The following is a 20,998-nucleotide window of genomic DNA, read 5'->3' as shown; positions in this document are numbered from 1 at the left end:
ATTAATAATTAATTTACCAGTAATGAAAGTTCGTGTATTTCTATTCACATCTTTTCTTTCCATTCCTTATATTGGCCATTCTCACAGTTGCTAATGATGACTTATATATTTACACCTCTTAGTAATTTAAATATATCACCTAAATAGCATATTCTCTCCTTAATTATTGTTTTCTAATATATCCTAAAATTCATTTGCTCTCACCCTCCCCTTCTTGCAGATTTGGTTACAAAGAATGACATGTGGTACATCTGCTGATACAAACACATAATTATGGCTCATTGAAGTGTTTTCTCTCACCCCAACAGAAGGTCAGATTAGCAGGGAGAGACTTCCTTGGTTTGAATGTGCTAAACCATATTCTATCAGAATTACCTCTTAATATAATTATCTTTAACTTTACAAAAAAAAAGTTTTTTTGCCATTAGCTTTTTGAATAATGTGAATTTGTCACAGATGTCCTCGGGCAGTATGTAACAGAGGGCACACAAGGATTTGAGTATCTTGGATTTGGTCATCTCATCAGAGGATGTTATTATAAATGAGGTATCAAATCACAAGCTGGCGAGAGTGACCATGAAGTGATTATCTATGTGGTTGCCAGCAGCGTGATGACCTCTGAGGGAAGGGTATATGTGGAACTACAATGCTGGTGATTATGAGAAGCTCAGGAGACAGCTTGATATCTTTGATGGATAGCTTGGAATGAGAAGTTGGCTGGAAAGGCGATTAATGCAGCTTGGGTGATATTCAAGAACTGTCTAGTATTCCAAGGGTCAGAAAGTTAAATAAGATAGGTGTGAAATGGATGAATGACGAGATTAAGCATGCAGTACAGAGGAAAAAGGCATTATGGAGGCAACGTAAGAGGAATTGTAATAATCAATTTCATGAGGATTACAAAGAACAGGCAAGGAGGGTGACTTGGTTGGCAAGAGTAGCAAAATTTGAGTGTGAACAGCAATTAGTTAATGATGCCAAAAAGAACCCCAGGGAGTTCATTTGATATGTAGTCACCAAGAAAAAAAAGAATGATTATAGAAAGATGACATTGATTGGAGAAAATGATATAAGAACAACTGCTATAGAGGAACAACTGCTATAGTTGAGATATTTAATGAGCAGATGTCACATTCATTCTTGTGAATGTGACATCATGGAGCGTTTGAGAGCAGTTGATGATGGACAGGAGAGACTGATCAAGAGGTATATGGGGAATTGAGCCAACTTGATGTTAATAATGCTGTGGAACTTGATAATATATCACCATGCCTAGGAATTGGCATCTGCATTGACATATTTGTTTAATACAAGTCTTGCACTGTGTTAAGTTCCAAAGGAGTGGAAGGAAGGCAAGATTGTGCTGCTTCATATGAGAGGTGACAGAACTCAAGTATCAAATTATAGCCCCATCTATGAGTCAGTTGTTGGAGGTTAAGGTGTTAGAGAGGCTGGTGAGAACTAGGATCCAGAATTAAGTTGACAACAATGGTAATCTTTGATGGGTAGCATGGATTTGCTAAAGCGAGGTCATGTTTTAGTAATCGACTTAATTATTACAATAAGGTGATGGCTTCATTGGACAAAGGAGATGGATACACAATAGTATACTTAGATTTTGCAAAGGCTTATGCAAAAAAACTTTTTTTTAGATTACTGCATAAGTTGATAGTGAAACTAGAGCGGATGGGATTGGATATTATATTAGTGCATTGGATCAGAGACTGGCTATCTGATAGGTATCAGCAAGTCGTGTATTGGGGAACAGTATCCCGGAATCTATTTAAAGAATCTTATGCGGCCTTCCTGTATCATCCAAAATTAAACAAAAAATTATTTCCTTTTCTTGAAATGGATATTATATAATAGGAACATGTAAATTTCATTTAATTTTTCCATGGTATTTGTTGTACTCTTAGTTTCATTTATAGCTCATTTCCATCTGTGGATATCATAGTAGCCTGAACCAGTTTTGCATTGCTTTTTATTGGTTCTGTCAGTCTATGTTGATTCTGTTTCGATGATGCTAATTAAAATTGCTAACATACTGTAATAAACCAAGGTTTCTCAACTGGAGTTTTAAGAGATATGATTTAAAAATATAATCATATAAATAATATGTAATATATCATGTGTGCAGGGGGGTTACTGAGACCTGAAAATTGTTCAAGGGTAAAAGATTGAGAAAGGCTGCTGTAAACAATAATGAAATATTAATTTTAGTTAAACTTATTTTCTTTCATGAAACCTGCTAATCCTTGCCTTATAGAACACATTTAAGCTTTAGTACTACATTATATATTTTTGAAAATGAACTAATTCATACATATTTGATTTAAATGTACTCATTAATACTTATTCTCTTAATGCTTTCAAAAAAGAAGACAAAGGAAGCTTATGTGCAGCAGATGGTAAGTTAAACAGTTGTTTTATTCTTGCTATATAATAAAAATATTTCAGAGATATCACTAACTGATTTTTTTTCTATTTCTTGCAAATTTTTCTAGCTTTGGTGTCAAGGCTATCAGTAAATGAACTCATGTTAATCCATTGATAAAGTAAAACAAACAGTAGAATAGAATATTTCAATTAAAGTATAATATTAAAATAACATGTGATTCTTGTGGCATTATGGTGAGAAAGATCTGACATACCTAATATTCAACTTCAAAAAGTGTGGTGTGTGTGTAATAGTAACAGAATCATTTCCCAAAAGTTGAAAAGCCTATGTTTTCTGGAGAAGAGTTTCATAGCTCTCTTTGTTTGTAGAGTTTGGTGGATAGAAGGAGGGGTGATATGATTGAGACTTCTAAACTGTTGAGAGGTGGTTACAGGGTTGACACTGGGGAGTTCTTTCACTTGGTTGAACAGCGGGAAGGAGTCATGACAAGAGGCTATCCTTGGAACTTACGAAAGAGAAAGAGGGTGAGGAGTGGTTTCTTTGCATGGAGGGGTGGTTGAACCATGGAATGCATTGCCTGATAGAGTGGTGAGAGCGAGAATGGTCAATGCATTTAAGGAGTGGTATGATAGACTTTGTGTTTCCTAGGAGGGACCTCCCATGATGAGTCTTGATAGACTTGTGTTTCTTAGAAAGTACCTCCCATGATGAGTCTTTTGACTCCATGGAGGCCTGAATAATAATAATTTCAGTTAAGCATTACCTTTTATCGAGGATTTTAGTTTTGTTCCATTAGGAACCAACTTAAGATGTCTGAAGAAGGAAAAACTTTTTGTTGCCAAAACATAAACAACTCACTACTTATCAAAAGTATCTATGGAATAGAGACCCAATAGGAATGTTTTTTGAAGGAGAAATCAATACATTGATTAGTACAATAGTAGAGAACAATGATTATAAGTTTTCATTGTTTCTGTAAGATGGATGTATAATCATTAGAATAAAATGTGGATTTGATGAACTTTAATTTTTGTTATAAAAGGTGGACATGGAAGAAAGGGTGTGTGTGCACAGTGTATTAAAGATTTGCAACTTTAATATATGATAATGTGATGAGACTTATGGATGGTTTTCTTTCTGTAGACTGAAAACTGTCTGGTTGCCTAGTAAGAAGATAATTATTGGATTTGATTTTCAAAGTAAACTAGCTCACGTGATTGGTTAAAAAAATTACTCTCATAAAGATGCTTGAAGTTCTAATTGAAATGAAGTTCATTTGGCAAAAAAATCGTAATACATCATAAAGGCCAATGAGTAATGAAATTAAGGATGTGTTGCATTCTGCATATAATAGTTGATGAGATAATTGAGTCCATAACTCTTCCCTCAACTTGCTTGTATAGTTTATATGGGCATTTAAAAAATTCTGCATTAATAACAAATCCAGTTAGTTTGAAAATGTCCAGTAGAAATTTCGTTATTTATTATTATTTTCTTGACTTCCATGGAGTCACAAAACTCGTTGTAAGAGGTCAGCACTAATCAATATGTAATCTATCATATTTTCATGATTTCCATGGAGTCACAAAACTCGTTATAGGAGGTCAGCACTAATCAATATGTAGTCTATCATACTACTTCTTAAACTCATCCATCATTTGCACTTTTACCACCTTCTCAGGCCATGCATTTCATACTCCTGCTACTCTCCATGAAAAGACTTCTTAACTAAAACTTGCATATTATTATTGTTATCATTATGTCATAACAATATGAATGAGGATGTGATGTGATAGTGAAGATTAGCTATTTTGCTTCAAAATGTTTGGAATTTTTTATATGAAAGAATTGGCTATGAAGCCAGAGAATGCTAATGGCAGTTGAATGAAAGCCAAAAGGCTATTTTTGGCTTTCATTCAGGGAGCTTGCTCCACCTTTAATATGAGGGTGATAGTTTTTCGGTATGAAACTCATAGATCTTAGTCCTAGTTCTTAGAGTTTCGCTTACTGTCAGATAAACATCAAAGGATTTGTATTTCGCTAATGGCAGTTGTTTTTCCACTTATATGTTAAACGTCTACAATCCACTGCTGTTCTCAGTGGAATACTAGCTTAATGGAATTTTGATAATTTATACATTCTAAACGTTTTGAGAAAGTGTTCAAATTTTTAATGCTTATGATTGCTTATTTAATTTATATTTCATTAAGTGCTTTGGTCAATTGCTCTACACAGGAAGTTCTGTTTATCCATATAAGTCTTCTCAGATGAAGACGATCTCATATCTGAGAGATTATTTTGGGACCACAGTTACATTTCTTATAAAAGCATTGTGGGTTATTTTATCACTGATCAAACATCCAGGATATCTCACCTTTTGAGAAATCAATTAACTCTGCTGTTTTCAAAATTGTGGGTCCAGCCAAATCGGCATCCACAATAAGTTCTTTATCGAATTCTGAAAGATCCTTTGTTTTTCCTGTTGTGATCAACACTGAAGATTACTGATCAGCAGCATTCTTAAACAGTTGTCTACAACACATATTGCAGCACGTAACCAAGTATTCTGCATATATGCTGCGTAAATGATGTTTATGTACATCTGCATAACTGTTTCTAATTCAGTGGCCAGTATGTGTACCTTAGTGCCCATGGCACTAAGGTGCATGTATGGCCACTGAATTGTATGTAATTGTATGTTCATGAGATACTTTTTTCGACCTTTATTGAGGTCTCATCAGTGGGAGCCAGACCCAGAAGTGATACTAAGGTTGAAGTAATAATGCAGAAGTCATATTTCCATATACAAGTAGTCAAAAAATACTCTTGATTAGAGAAAGATGTTTGGAAGTTTTTTTCACTTGGTGTGACACCTTTTGTTATTGTATATGGAAATCTGACTTTTGCATTACTTCAACCTTGGTATCTGTCCTGGGTTTGGCTCCCACTGATGAGACCTCAAAGGTTGAAACCAGTCTGGGTAGTGTCCCTTTCCATCATCATAGCATTTTACACGTCCGAAAGGATGTTTGCTTTGCATTATGGGATGCATACTAAGGCAAGTGATGTGAAGTCATTAGTCTCTATATACAAATAACTCAGGTGTGAATATATTTCATGTGCAAAACATTGTTTTGCTTCCTTGGGTAGAGGATTAAAACCAAGTATATAATTTATTGGTATCTTTAACGTTGTAACCAATTTGGAATTGGTAATTAAAAGAAAAAATCTGAAAATACATGGCAAGCTACATTCTCAGTGCAGAACCTATAGAAAAAGTTAAATATTTCAACTATTTAGACATGCTTTTTTTTTTAGTGAAGATAGTAATCTTCCTGGTCATCTTAAATAATGAAATAAATAACTAGAATAACTAAGCTGTTATGGTGTGGAGGGGGGGGATAGTTGAATTAATTTATATGGAATAAGAGAAATTAGCCAAAAAAAAAAAAAGTTACATATTCAAACTGATTTATGTATTTGAGATTGAAATAGAACAGTTAACTGAAAATTAGAGACTACAGATATGAGAATGAAAGAGTTCTAAAAAAAAAAAAAAAAATAGGAAAGTGAACAGATGGCATCAAAATCAGTGGCAGAATTATGCTAAAAACAAATATTAGAATCTTGACAGTATTATCATTCAAGAATGTTTGAGTAGAGCTAATCTAATGTAGTTATCACTTATAGGATGGATGAAGTAAGATTAGTAAAACAGATGTTTGAAGCCTGCATGATAGGGGAAAAAAAAAGTTATACAAGGACCATTATCTATGTGGATTGATGCTTTCAGTAGTGCTTTTGAAGACTGAAATATAAGATTTGGCAATATTGGATACCTGACAAATAAGATTAATTTTGAAGTAAATTGTGCATAGAAAACTAATAATATAAATTTATTATGTTGTCTGGTTTCATGGACAATTCTTCCACCTGAAAATTCATCTCAGGGAAAATTATTTGGGAGAAAATTAAAATAATATTGTAATGATACATATGCAAAAAAACAAATGTAAAACAATAAATATTTTTATATAGTTTCTTTCTATATTTCTGTATTTATTGATTTCTGTATTATTATTTTAAAAAAAAAAGTATATGTGCATGCTCCCAAAGTGAAATATGTAGTTAATTAAAAGTTTATTTTTCTCTTGGTTAGACTATAATAAATTTAGTTTAATCCTTTATCCAAGTGTGAGCAAACAAAGCTTGCGTCTGAAAGTATCTTCAGGACTGGGGTAAGGTGGTGCAACTCGTTGCAAAGGTGGAGCAAGCTAACATTGCTCCTAGCTCAGTATCTCCCATAATGCAAAACACATCTCCTTGCTGATATGTATAATGTTATGCATTAAGGGAAGGGCCACTACCCAGATTAGTTTCGACCTTTATTGAGGTCTCTTCAGTGGGAGCTAACATCTCTTCAGATGTTAGCTTGAATGTGTACAAGGTGGTACAACACTAGGCAACTCCACCTTTGCAATGAGTTGCCTAGTGTTGTACCACCTTACCCCAGTCCTTATGATACTTTCAGGTGCAAACTTTGTTTGCTCACACTTGGATAAAGGATTAAACTAAATTTATTATAGTCTAACCAAGTGAAAAATAAACTTTCAACATCTTTCTCTAAATCCAGAGTAATTTAATAAGAAGTTGGCACATCGTTTGGAACTCCTATAGGTAGAGATGACCTTGCTAATGCTTCTACCTGGTATCTCCACATCTGGGCCTGGCTCCCACTGAAGAGACCTCAATAAAGGTCGAAACTAGTCTGGGTAGTGGCCCTTCCCTTAATGCATAACATTATACATATCCGCAAGGAGATGTGTTTTGCATTATGGGAGATATTGAGCTAGGAGCGATGTTAGCTTGTTCCACCTTTGCAACGAGTTTCCCGGTGTTGTACCACCTTATCCCAGTCCTGAAGATACTTTCTGGTGCAAACTTTGTTTGCTCACACTTGGATAAAGGATTAAACTAAATTTATTAATGTAGTTAATTAATTCTGTTATGACCAGCTCAAAACATAAATTGTAATCAGAAATACCTGTGATTGGAATTGTTGGCTAAATAGTTGGCTGAGTGGTTAATGTAACCATTCTCCAAACACATAGTTAATTATCAGAAGATAATTATTAACCATGTATTTCAATTTGGCAGCATGCCCCTGTACATTTTTATTTATTTATTTATTTTTTTTTTTTTTCAGTCAAGAAGAAAATGTTATCAAATATCAATTTTAAAATTTCTTTGTTTCATATAACACTACTATTGGAAAATAATGTGAAGACTAGTATTGCAGTTGCAGATGGAAATTTTGTCTTAAGCTGATTTACATCATGAAAGGATTTATATAACTTTACCATCATTTTCTTTGATGTAATTACTCAGAGGTGCACATATAATCTTAGTATAGTCCTATAAAATAATAATAGCCTTCAAAATCTCTTTATTGTGCAGGAAAAGTGGAGTCAGTTCCAAAACACAGGTATCACATAATTGAACATATCTCATCTTCTGAATTAGTTTAGTAAAAAAAAAAAAAAAAAATGTTTTCCCACTAGTTCAAGACACAAGAGTATGATAATAATAGCATTAATAATTTGCTGAAGAATTTATTTTATCTTCATTAAAATTAAATTCTGTTTTTCAGATTTGTAAAGTACTATCAGACGAAGAAGCTCTAATCAACAAGAAACTTCCAAAAGAACTTCTTTTGAGGTGAGAGTTATAATTTTTTTAATGTGAGTAAAGTGATATTCATGTTTATTTGGATTGTACAAGTTTTTTTTTTTTTTACTGTCTGTTGACTTTTAAAGTTCTTAAAGCAGTTTCAGAAAATGTCTGATAAAAATTCAGTCTGACCATTTACCAATTTTTTTTTTTTCCAGCTATTTTTTTGTTTATGTGAATAATGAACACATTGTAAGTAAAGAAAAGATTCAGTATTTCATCTCAGTTACAAAAGCATTTTTCATTGCAGTTAGTAAATTGAGTTATGTTTAGGAACAATGGTATTCGTAAAAGCAACTCTAGTACAGGTGGTAAATGGTAAAGAGCTTGGATCATTGTCCCCTTGTGATGGTTTACTTTTGGACCAGTCTACTATGTCAAGTTGCAAGGGAATTGTCTCCATATGTCAACATTTTCCAAAAATCTTCATGTATTTATAATACATGGTGAATAATACAGTGACATGGTTTATAATACAGTGATAATGCGGTTCTTTCTTAGGCAGTTTCTACTTGTATTGAAGTTCAGATTAAAACAGGTTACATGTTGAACTAAAAAGCAGGCAGTTATGATCAACTTAAAAGAATACTATCTTTGGTCCCATGGTATCAGTTACTGAATGGAAAAATTGTCAGCGATGCATGGGAATCTTTGAAAAAGTACTTCAATGAGGTGGTATCTCAATGTATTCCTAGTGTTTGAAGAATAAATAGGTTGGGAGCGAAATGGATGTGCAGCCTTATTAAGCAAGAGATTTGCAAGAAGAGGATGGTGGGGAAAGAATATCGTGAGAATAAGAAGACAAAATCAGATTATGAGAAGAAATTAGCCGAAGTGGCAAACAAAAATTCCAGAGTTTTTTCCATTCTGTGGCAAGTAGGAGGAAGGATAACCTTAATGAATGCAGATAGAGAAGTGGCAGAGGCAGATGAAATTGTTGAGTGACTATTTTGCAAGGGTATATCATCTGAGTAAAGATCTTATGGTTATGGTGGAGGTGATAGGGACTGATGTGAGAACAGATGTTGATGAATTAAAGGTACTTAAAATATTGCAGAATCTGAATGCAGATACAGCTGTGGAATTAGATGGGATTTTGGCTTGCATTTTAAGAGAATGTGCAGGGGAAATTGGCCATGCCTTTGACTAGTTTCTTTAAGTCTCAGCTCTGACCAAGTACCAAGAGAGTGGAAGGAGGGCAAAATAATTCCTTTGTATAAAGGAGGATCTGAGTCTGTGGTAGCAAATTATAGACCAATTAATATAGTTGTAAGAGGTGGAAAAAGGTGGTCAAAAAAAGAATTCAGGAATGAGTGGATAAGTATATGATACTCTGAGGGGACAGCAAGGCTTTGTGAAGGGTTGGTCATGCCTTAGTAATCTATTAACTTTTTATAATAGAGTGAAAGCTCACTTGGATAAAGGGAATGGGTACACAATGATACTGTTGGTTGTATATGAAACTGGTGATATGGGTAAATGGGTGGCTTGTGGACAGATACCAAAAAAGTAGTATATGGACGAGCAGAATCCAGGAGAAGGCAGGTGACTAGTGGTGTGCCACAGGGCTCTGTGCTTCACTGCTGTTTATTTTGTACATACATGATATAGGAAATAATTCAAAAGGTGATGTTTAGTTGTTTTGTTTGGTAGGGTAATAGTTAATCAAGGTGAGTGATGTAGAGCATTTGCAAGATGATTTGAATAGGCTGGCAGTATGGGCAAAACATAATGGATGTCAATTTAATGTAGAAAAGTGTAAGATTATGCATTATGGGATACAAAGATTACAAGCTGTGTACTACATTGAGGGAACTGTACTCCAGGAAATCGATGAAGCCAGGGATTTGGGGGTAGTAATAGTAGTAGTGGTGGTAGTAGTAGATAAAGATTTGAAGTTGGTTGTTAAAGAATACACTAACAAACAGATGATGGAGCTATCATTCTTCTTTATAAACCCTTGATATGACCACATCTGGATTACTGTGGTCAGGTCTGGTCACCTAGATTTCTTGGAGATGAGGATGTGGTGGAGAGGATCCTCATTGGTTGTTGAAGAATACACTAACAAACAGATGATGGAGCTATCATTCTTCTTTATAAACCCTTGATATGACCACATCTGGATTACTGTGGTCAGGTCTGGTCACCTAGATTTCTTGGAGATGAGGATGTGGTGGAGAGGATCCTGTGGTTTGTGGAATGCTCCCTATGTGGATTGTATTTTGATTGAGGGTTTGTAGATTGCAAAAGTTGGTTTGATAGATGAAAAAGGGGATGTGATGTAGAAACATTTAAGTTGCTTAAAGGATTTTATAGGATTGATACAAGGGAAATGTTTCAACACTTGGCTAGAGTTAGCAGAACAAGAAGTCATTCCTGGAAGTTGGGTAAGAGTGCAGTTAACAATGGTATGAAGACTAGATTGTTCACTTGGAGAGTGGTGAATGAATGGAATGGGTTGCATGAGTCAGTTGTAAGTGCGTTGTCTGTTAATGATTTCAAGGAGAGGTACAATAGATATCATCTTGATAGTATGAATCTTCCCTGATGAGTCTTAGAACTCCATGAAGGTCCATGTGCAGTAATAATAATTGTTAGCAGCTGTTGTCATAAGATATATGAAAGTGTTATTTTATTTTGGTCTTGTATATTAGACCTGAGATTATGATCAGAAAAATACTGGTTTTCACTCATCTAAGTGGAAATGTAGAAGTGATTTCTGTTGTACTTTAGTTTTATTTATAAATTTCAATTTCCAATATGATATCAATGTGTTAATGACAGATGTACGTGCATGTGCTCTCTTTCAGCCTTATGGTTGGTAGGATATGCTACTTTACTAGGATATATTGATTATAGTATAAGGTGGTTTCCTGTTGCCTTCCTCTCCCTACTATAAGTATTTATGTCTGTAGATATGAGTGTGTTTATGGGACCTGTTTGTCTGTTTTGAAAAGGGGGTGGACCCTCCATATGAGACTGGCTAACTCACTTTAGTAAGACCTGGGGTTGATCAGAAAGAATCCAGGTCTTTTTGACCAAAGGGCTTTGTCTATACCGACTGAGCTACAGATGCTCTGTGTATGTGTGGGTATGTGTGTGTGTGTGAATTAATATTTTCCTTTATAATAATATAAGTTATTAAAAATTAAAAATACCAAGAAATTATATACTTGGTTTAATCCTTTATCCAAGTGTAAGCAAACAAGTTTGCGCCTGAACTATTTTCAGGACTGGGGAAACTTGTGGTATGATGTCGTGAAAGTCATACCACAAGTTGTCCCAGTCCTGAAAATAGTTCAGGCACAAACTTATTTGGTTACACTTGGATAAAGTATTAAACCAAGTATATAATTTCTTGATATCTTTAATTTTTAGTATAACCAAGTGGAAAACTTGCAACAAATATAGATTATTATTGTTTCAGTCAATGTAGACTGCCAGATGCATAGATAGAATACAATACACTTGTGGCATTTTCTTAATCATTGTTTGATTTACTGTAATTTAAAATTAGTTGTTCATTCATGTTATAAATACCTGCAGTTTGTGTTATTGCATACTTTTCAGATGTCAGTATGATGTTAAAAATTTCTAATTTTTTAAAAAAAAAATTTAAAAATAAAACTGAAACATCAGTCAATACTTGATAATATTTACATCTTCATTTATCTATCCATGCAGGATATTTTCTTATCTAGATGTGATCTCGTTATGTCGATGTGCACAGGTATCCAAGGTAATAAATGCTATAGCATATTAATATTATTAATCTTTTGTTTTTGAATCATTGTCTTATGTCTGTTCTTTAAAACACATCACTTTGTCTTGTCACAATCCACATGGCACAATAACACTGTTAATGCGAAATCCAGTTCACAATAGCGAACTGAATTTCTAGTAAACAATATCACAGTCCACATTATTTTCATTTCTGAACCCAGATTCATGTATTTTAACTTAATATACTTAGCACAAGGTGAAAGGAGTTTACTGTGCTTTACAAGTGAGGGTAGTTAAATTTCTTAATGTTTACACTTAACACTTATTGGCTGCTAAAAACCATCAACTGAAAATATAGCTGTTGAGTGTAATGTTGTGGAAAGCACTTCATACAGTTGTGTTTTATATTTAAACTAGAAGATAAAAGAAAAAGTGACAAATTAATCACTTTATACAGTAATTTTGTATTCAGTATTTTATTATTTTAATGAAAAACATTCAAAATTTATTTGTTTTTGATTTTTGTATTGATAGAAATTAACTTCAATTTGTATGGTGAAAATGCTTTAAATACAGATCTTCGAAAACAACAGTTTTGTTAGCTAAAGCAAAACAGGGGTTTTATTTAAAACAAACAAACAAACAAAAAAAAAATAGGGATGGGTGTAAATCTCGATGTAGCTTGGAAATACAAAGCGCTTTACATCAATTTTTACAGAGGTCAAGTCTCATGAGATTGTTACAAAAATAACCTAGTATATCTCTATGTATTTTGTGCTTAATATTAATGTAAATAATCCTATGGAAATTGACTGTACTCACTGCTTTAAAAAAATTTCTAGAATGTCAAAAACAAAGGCAATGCTTTTCCACCGTAACTTTATATAATAGCTCTACATAAGGGCATAAGAAAGTTGTTTACGATTTAAGTGTATGAGAAAGTTAGTGTCAAAGAAATCGGCAAGGTTCAGACAAGTTTCCGCTGCCCGACAAGATAGGATTAAAGGAGTGCACGGAGGAGAAGAAAGAATGTGTCGGTCTTAACAGAAGATCAAGTAGTTGTGCCGAATTCTTGGGGGGTTACAACCCTTCATGCAAGGTCTTGAAGAACGCGAAATAAAAAGGGACTGAGCCGAACATCATGTCGACAGAGAATCGGCAGTGGGCAGTTATCGGAGTCGGCAGTTAGAGGTAGAAAAGTCGGGAGTAGGATCCAGAGGACCAGACGTTATGGCGAGCCCACACCAGAGAAGAATGGGAATGACGAGAGAACAGCAGATGTAAATACCCGAGCCAAGTATTGGTCGGATGTCTTTTTGCCACGGGAGGTCGACCGAAGCCGAAAGCCGCAGAGTGATTTTCAAGCCCGTATGCTGAAACCTCTTGCCTGAGCTTTTTGAGTACCGGAAAATTGCAGTCCAAAGTCTGCCAATATCCCGACGAAATGCCCCCTGAAGCCAGACTCTCCAGACTGAAGCCTGAGGCCCTATATGAAAGAAAAAGCATAGGGACTTAATGCAGGACCTTTTGGATGAGTGTGTGACACAGAGCCTCTGTAAGTTTTTCATCTTTTGTTGTACATAATCTAGAAAATGCATTATAGATGGACTAATAAGTAATAGTAATAAGTGTCTATAAGAGAGTCCTCTGATTTGTTATTAATTGGAATATAAGTTGTGAGATAACTTGGCATAGCTAGCTAACCTCTTTGTGAGTAAATTAGAGTTTCAATAATTTGATTTAATAAGCAGAGAGGTAATTGAGTAATTTTATTGTATAGTTATTTAGTATTGAAAGGGAAAGTTTGTTTCTTTATGCTAAAAGTCTAACGAGTAGGTGGAGAGAGTAACCTCCCTATCGTTTAATTAATGTACTTTGATATTAATGTAAATATGTTTTAATTATATGTCAATAAAGTGCCGTCTGATCTTTTATTTTACAATGCACTGTTCCTAAATAAACTCTGATCTGTGAGCAGGAAACAACTAAGGCTTTAAGAGCATAGTTTAAGTACTTGAGAACTCATGACTGTTTATGTAAACATTGTTGAAGGAATTTATGCTAGTGAGAGAGAGAGAGAGAGAGAGGGAGATCTACCAGATGTATATCTGAGTCTTATGCCGATATAGAAATACTGGTGGTGCAGTCTTAACAAATAAATTTTTCATAGGCATACGACTAGTAAATACGAAAGGTGGGTAAACATATAAGTAAGAAAGGTTATGAAAGCAAAGCGCACTGCTAATTAGAATAAAGAGTTAGTACTACTGTCTACAATAACGCATTAGACCTCATTCGTTACAATGCCGCAGTAGCTTTATGTTTACATGGGGTTTCGTGATAAATAATAACATGCACTACTTTTTTTGACAGCTATAATTTTTTACATTATGCATTTTCCCTTTGGGATGGGAGATTTTTTGACACCCATCCACTCGCAACATTGTAAACATATTGTTGCTTACCTGAAATAAATGTTTGGTGTGTACCATTAAAATCTAAAACAGTCTGAAAACATCGGAAATTGGCAGTCACTCAACTTTATATTTGGTCGTCTCCACTCATACAAATGGGGGGGGGGGGGGGGCACAAGTGATTTACTGGTATGCACAAAGTCAGACTTCCAGTTGGTATATCGAATCATACAGGGAAGAGAAAGACCGATTGATGGACAGCTGACATGAGTTCATTTCTCTTAAAACTGTAAATTAAAGAAATACACCATAATACAGTATTTTTTTATTTAGAAGTTTGATTAAAATTCATGACATGTGGGTAATAAATCATTTGTCATTGAAAGTTCATTCTTTATCCATAAGTAAAAAAATCCTGAACTGTTGTTTGGTAATATGTAGTTTTGATAAATAATAATTATTATTTATTAAAATAAAGAGCTGAAAGGCTTCAATTCGGCAATGTATTCCCATAAACTCTCTGGACAACTTACCTTATGAAACTTTCATTGTTTCTACATTCAGCTTTGAAATGATGCCGAATCTAATATCCACTTGATCTATATGGTAATAATTCTAATTATTATTGTGATTCAGACTTCCATGGAGTCATAAGACTCATTTTGGGAGGCTCGCCCCAGAAAATAGTCTTTCATACCACTCCTTGAACCCATTGACCACTCATGCACTCACCACACTATCAGGCAATGCATTCCATGGTTCAGCCATCCTCCATGCAGAGAAATCACTCCTTGCCCTCTTGCTCACAACTTCCTTTCATAACTTACAGGGATTGCCTCTTGTCCTCACTCCTCCCTATTCCACCAAAGGAATGAACTCCTCAGCATCAATCCTGTAACTGCCTCTTACCAATTTAAAAGTCTCAATCATATCATCTCTCCTTCTATCTACCAAACTCTGCAGTCGACATTCCCTCAGCCTATCCTCATAACTAACATTGTATAGTCCAGACATCTTTGTTATTCATCTCTGCACTCTTTCCACATTTCATTTATCCCCTTCAAATCTTGGGGACCAAATTTTAGCACAATAGTCCAGCTATAGTCTTAAGGCAGTAACAAATTGTAAGGTAATCGCAACAGGTCAAGTGGTGCAGCAACACTGGCTGCTGTGTGCAGACTTTAAAATAAAGTCGAAGATAAGAACCTTTGGAAGCCATGGGAGGAAGAAAATTAAGTGGTTTTGCTTAAAAGAAGAGAGTGTGAGGAACTGTGTTAGGGAGAAGGTGTTAGAGAGGATTTCGGATTGACTAGAAAGTGTACAAGGCTTGTGGAGACATAATTCTAAGCTGTGCAATTGAGGTGCTTGGTGAAACATCCGGAAAGATTAGAGAGCAGAAGGATGGTTGGTGGTGGAATAATAATGTACAAGAAGCAGTGACGGCTAAGAGGAAGGCAAAGCAGAAGTGGGATGAGTCGAGAGTGGAAGAGGACAGAGAGAAAAAGTGAGAAGCCAGAGAGTTGTTGCACAGGCAAAGGCCATGGCATATCAAGACCTTTATGATCAATTAGAAACAAAGGAAGGACAGAGAAAGATTTATCGATTGGCAAAATGTAGAAATAAGGCATCAAAGGACATCATGCATGTGAGGCAGATCAAAGACTCTGGAGGAAGGGTATTAAGGAGGGATATGGATATAAGAAACAGATGGAGAATATACTTTGATGGGCTTTTGAATGAAGAAAATGCAAGGACTCACAGAGAAGATGGGGAGCCTTGTGAGGGGATGGTGAAGAATATTAGTAGAGTGGAAGTGAAGGAAGCCATAAAGAGGATGAAGAATGGAAAAATCAGTGGGCCCTGACAGGATCCCAGTGGAGGCATGGAAGGCACTGGGGGGGGGGATGAGGGAATTGACCTGCTGTGGGACCTGTTAATAAAAGTTTGTCAACAGGAAAATATACCTGAGGAATGGAGGGAAAGTGCTCTTGTCCCCCATCTACAAGAGTAAAGAGGATTCCCAAGACTGTAAGAATTACAAAGGAATAAAGTTGATGTCCCAACAATGAAAATCCTAGAGAGGGTTCTTGATGGAAGACTGAGGAAGGAGGTGGAGATTGCAAAGGAGCAATTTGGCTTCATGACTGGTCAATCGACAACAGATGCTATCTTTGGGTTACGATAGATGATGGAAAAGTTTCGAGAGAATCAACAGGAGCTATATCTGGTATTTATTGATCTGGAGAAAGCGTATGATAGAGTGCCAAGGCATGAAGTCTGGAGGTGTCTGGGGGAGAAGGTACAGAGAAATATGTCTGGTTGGTGCAGGAGATGTACAGAAATGTGAAGACAAGAGTTCGAATCTGCCTGGGAGAGACAGAAAGTTTTCCAGTGACAGTTGGCTTGCATCAAGGGTCAGCATTAAGTCCGTTCCTGTTTAATATTGTGATAGAGGTAGTGATTGAGGAGATGAGAAAAGATGCGCCTTGGACTATGCTGTATGCAGATGACATCGTGCGTGTGCAAAATCAAGAGAAGAAGTGGCAGCTAAACTAGAAAGTTGGAGGAAATTACTGGAAGAGAGAGGTATGAGACTGAGCAGAAGTAAGACAGAGTATATGTGTTGCAAAGTGGATGGCAGCCAGGAGACAGATCTGGAGCTGGAAGGAAATGTCATCAGGAAGGTCAGTGACTTTAGATACTTAGGTACAACAATGAAAGCGGATGGTGAGGCTGAGAAGGAAGTGGGATGGAGGAACTGGAGAGAGACGGCTGGAGTGCTATGCGATATGAGGGTGCCGATCAATCTAAAAGGCAGAAATCTACAGGACAGTAGTGAGACCAGCTATGACATAATGCTATGGAAACTGTGGTCCCTGAAGAAAAATAACATCAGCAGGATGGAGGTAGCAGAGATGAGAATGCTTAGGTGGATGTGCAGTGTGACCAGAAAGGATCGTCTGAGAAATGACATGTAAGGGGAATTGTGAAAGTTACGAACTTAGGAGCAAAGATACAGGAGGGACGGTTGAGATGGTTTGGTCATGTGATGAAGAGTATGTGGGAAGAAAAGTCATGCAGATGGATGTGCAGGGGAGGAAGAAGCACGGATGGCCAAAGAAGAGGAGGACTTGAGGATGAAGAACTTGGATGTGGCTACAGCCCAAGACAGGAGGTTATGGAGAAGACTCACCACAAACAGCGACCCTACTTAAGTGGGAAAAGCTGCAGAAGAAGAAGTCCAGCTATAGTCTGATCAGGGCTTTATAGAATGGAATGACAACTCTTTTATCTCTGCAGGTCAGTGTCCTTCTCAGTATTGCAGCACTCTTCTGGGTTACTTTCACCACCTTTCCAATATGTTCCCTGAATTTTAGGTTTCTATCAATCATCTAGATTCCTTGTCTCCTTCACTTCCTCCAGTTTGGTTGCATTAAACTGACAATCACACAGTTCACCCACCACTACAACAGCAGGGCAGTTCGACCCATTTCTCCATGCACCATGCGCTGTACTTTGCTTCGGCTTGCATTGCAGTGCTGGAGACCAACAAGGATACCTATGATGATGGCCAGGCATTGCAAACACCTTGCATGGGCCAAGGAACATCGGCAGTTGACTCTCAACAGATGAAAGAACGTCATCTGGAGTAATGAGTTCCATTTCCTGCTGCACCATGCTGATAGCCGGGTTTGCATTTGGTGTAAACAGCATGAAGCCCTATCCTCTGGTTGAACAATTGGGTTCAACAGGCTGGCAGAGGGGATGTTATGGTCTGGGGAGCTTTTTTCCCGGCATGCCTTAGGTCCATTGGTTATCATCCCACAAACACTGAATGGTGAATGCTACAGGGACCTGTTAGCCAATCGTCTCATTCTGTATTCTGTAAGAGGTCTACCATGACCACATTGCCATCTTTCAACAGGACAACACAACTTGTCATCGGGCTCATACAATTACTGAGTGGTTGGAGGAACACACTAATTTGCCACATTACTTTGACTGTGACCCAAATGAACATGTGTGGGATTATGCTAGAATGGGGTGTGAGAACTGCTGATCCTCCTCCACAGAACAAGCATGAACTGACGGAGTTGCTGCAGTGGACGTTTGTCGAATTATGTATGGAGGATGCTCAATACCTTGTGGAATCTGTTCCTAGTCATCTGAAGACATGAATGCACAAAGAGGTAAACGAACATGTTATTAGGTGGGTGTTCCTACTTCAAAGTTAACTCAGTGTATGTTGGAGTTTAATAAATTCTGGCTTCTGTAAATGTGTCAGCCTTTATAAAAATAGAATACATAAATTAAATTTAGTACTGGAAATTTAGTGCACAAGAATAATAAAATTTGTCTTTTTCAACAATACTATTTTTTATATGACACCCACCTACAAAAGGCTATACCTATTAATATTTGTAGGTTGTTTTTTTTATGATAACATTATTATTATTATTATAAACTGCATGCAGTAAGCCCTTTACTCTTATGAATCTCATGCTTTGTATTACTCAACACTGGCAAAAAGTGATGTGCTCTCTCTCTCTTCTTCCCCCCCCCCCCCACTTCCTTTTCCAACCTTTTCTTCCAAAGTAAACTTTGAAACACAGATCAATCCTTTTGCAGGGCTACTAGTTCAAAACATATTCTACTCTGATGAGAATGAGGATAATGAGTTCTTTTAAAACCCAGAAATTTCAGATATGTGCATAAACTTCTATAAATATACACAAACTAATTGTAGCTGCATTTAAAATTAATGACAATGTTCTGTGATCACACTTTGTTTTGCTGTTTCTATTATGATCTTTGGGATATTTACATTTCAATTATAGTTCACGTAATTTTAGAAACTAGCATACATTAATGATATTTCCAAGCAAAATATGTAAGTTCTTGTAAGTTGAATGATAAATTTTAAATTATTTCTAATCAATAGGCATGGAATGTACTAGCCTTGGATGGAAGCAACTGGCAGAGAATAGATTTGTTTGACTTTCAAACTGATATTGAGGTAAGAATAGTTTATTTAAGAAAGTTTAATAAAAATTAAATTTCCTTGGGTTGAATAAATCAGGCGCCTCTTGGCTCATTGCTGTTTCTACTATACCAAGAGATCACCAGAACCAAAGATACTGCACAAATTCTTTACATTAGTATTTGTGGAAACTTGTAAAATGCTTCATCAGAGTCCAGATCTTAATTATTGTAATCATGTGACAGTCCTTAACATCTGGGAAGTGGCTGCGTTAATTTTTTTTTTAATACCTCTTAGGAAGTTGCTGTTATTGGTTCTGCTGCACTCAGATATTGTGTTCATCTGTTTATATTGCTACAACTGAGACTCATGCAACATGTATAAGTTTAAATGCTTTATTTTTCTTGATTATGCTCTTTAAGAATATGCTTGCACCAAAGATGAAATGTATGATTAAATTGCCATGTCAATATGATTGGTGCTTCTAAATAATTATCATTGGATGGTTTTGCTTTAAGGCACTAAGGATGAGGAAAAGGAGAAATGGTTGATTAGGTTTACATCCAAAGCAACTAAGGATATGTGCTCTCTGTGGCAAATATTTGAATGGAAGTTAATTTCAAGAGTGGTTGAGCAAATTTTCAAATTAGACAATGAGACCTATTTGTGCCTGTGGTCCTCCAATAGGAGGCTGTAGTAGGGAAGAAACATAGCAATCTTTTCAGTCATTAGAGAGGATTTGAATCATTGATGATCTAAACAACAGAATAAAATTAATTCCAAACATAGAGGAATGCTTGGGAAAATTTGGAGAAAAGAGCAGGGCTGCTAATGGTAGATACTTGCTAGATTTCTGATCAAGACTTGAGCGAGCAAGTCATAATTAGCTCCATATTCAAACATAAAAATGAGCATAAATTTACACAAACACAGTTATTGATCATGCTGCTGTTGATGGCGTCTTCAAATTGGTTCAAGATACAAGAGGGAACAGGAGATGGGATCTGAAATAAGAAATAATTGTCACTTGCTGTCAAACAGAATTGAATATCCGATTTAAAAGAAAAATTTATGTTAAAGTTTTGAAAAATGCAAAACTGGATAGCTCTCAGATATGAACTGTAGACACAAATAGACAAATATTATTACAGCCAAAAATACAAAGAGCTTCCATAAAACATTTGGTATCAACAGACTTCAAATTCAATCAAGATTTCAATCCTGATGCAAACAATCTAAGAATCCTTATTAATATTTACTTGTGACTCCATGGAGTCACAAGACTCATCATAGGAGGTTCACACTAATGAACACAGTCTATTGTACAACTCCTTAAACTCATCCACCATTTGCACTTTCACCACTCCTCAGGCAATGTATTCCATGCTCCTACCATTCTTCCAGGGATGGGCACCCTGTTCCTTCCCTTTTTTCTGAATTATGAAAAATCTTTCCAGTATTAATCCAATAATAATCTTTTAGCAGCTTAAACATTCCAATTCATATTCCCACTTTTTGCTTCTGTCCACCAAACGGTAGACTGCATGCCCTCAGTCTATCCTTATAACCAATATTGTACTGTCCTGATATCATTTTTGTTATCTGTCTGTTCTTTCTAAGGTTACTTCATCCCCTTCCAATCCTAGTGACCAGATCTGAACACAGAAATCCAGATGTCATCTAATCAAAGCTTTATATAGGACTATCACCCTTTTATCTCTCATGGTCAGTGTCATCCTTAATATT

General features: G+C 35.9%; 1 protein-coding gene across 10 annotated transcripts in view; it reads left to right on the top strand.

Moving 5' to 3' along the window:
* The window catches only part of LOC150110302 (F-box/LRR-repeat protein 20), a 325,839-nt gene that overhangs the window by 128,628 nt on the left and 176,213 nt on the right, over positions 1–20,998 (top strand). For 9 of the 10 annotated variants that reach the window (XM_090392650.1, XM_090392658.1, XM_090392667.1 and 6 more), the window contains 4 exons: positions 2,382–2,411; positions 8,052–8,119; positions 11,819–11,873; positions 19,214–19,288. In XM_090392650.1, the coding sequence (XP_090248776.1) occupies positions 2,382–2,411; positions 8,052–8,119; positions 11,819–11,873; positions 19,214–19,288 (228 nt within the window). The remainder of the gene's footprint in view (positions 1–2,381; positions 2,412–8,051; positions 8,120–11,818; positions 11,874–19,213; positions 19,289–20,998) is intronic. The other variant, XM_090392698.1, reaches the window with a different exon arrangement.

Source organism: Typopeltis vanoorti, chromosome 1, assembly GCF_054136105.1.
Source record: "Typopeltis vanoorti isolate ZY-2024b chromosome 1, IOZ_Tvanoo_1.0, whole genome shotgun sequence".
Taxonomy (NCBI): Eukaryota; Metazoa; Arthropoda; class Arachnida; order Uropygi; family Thelyphonidae; genus Typopeltis; species Typopeltis vanoorti.
Note: the sequence above shows the minus strand (reverse complement) of the source record. Positions and strands in the feature narration are given on the sequence as shown.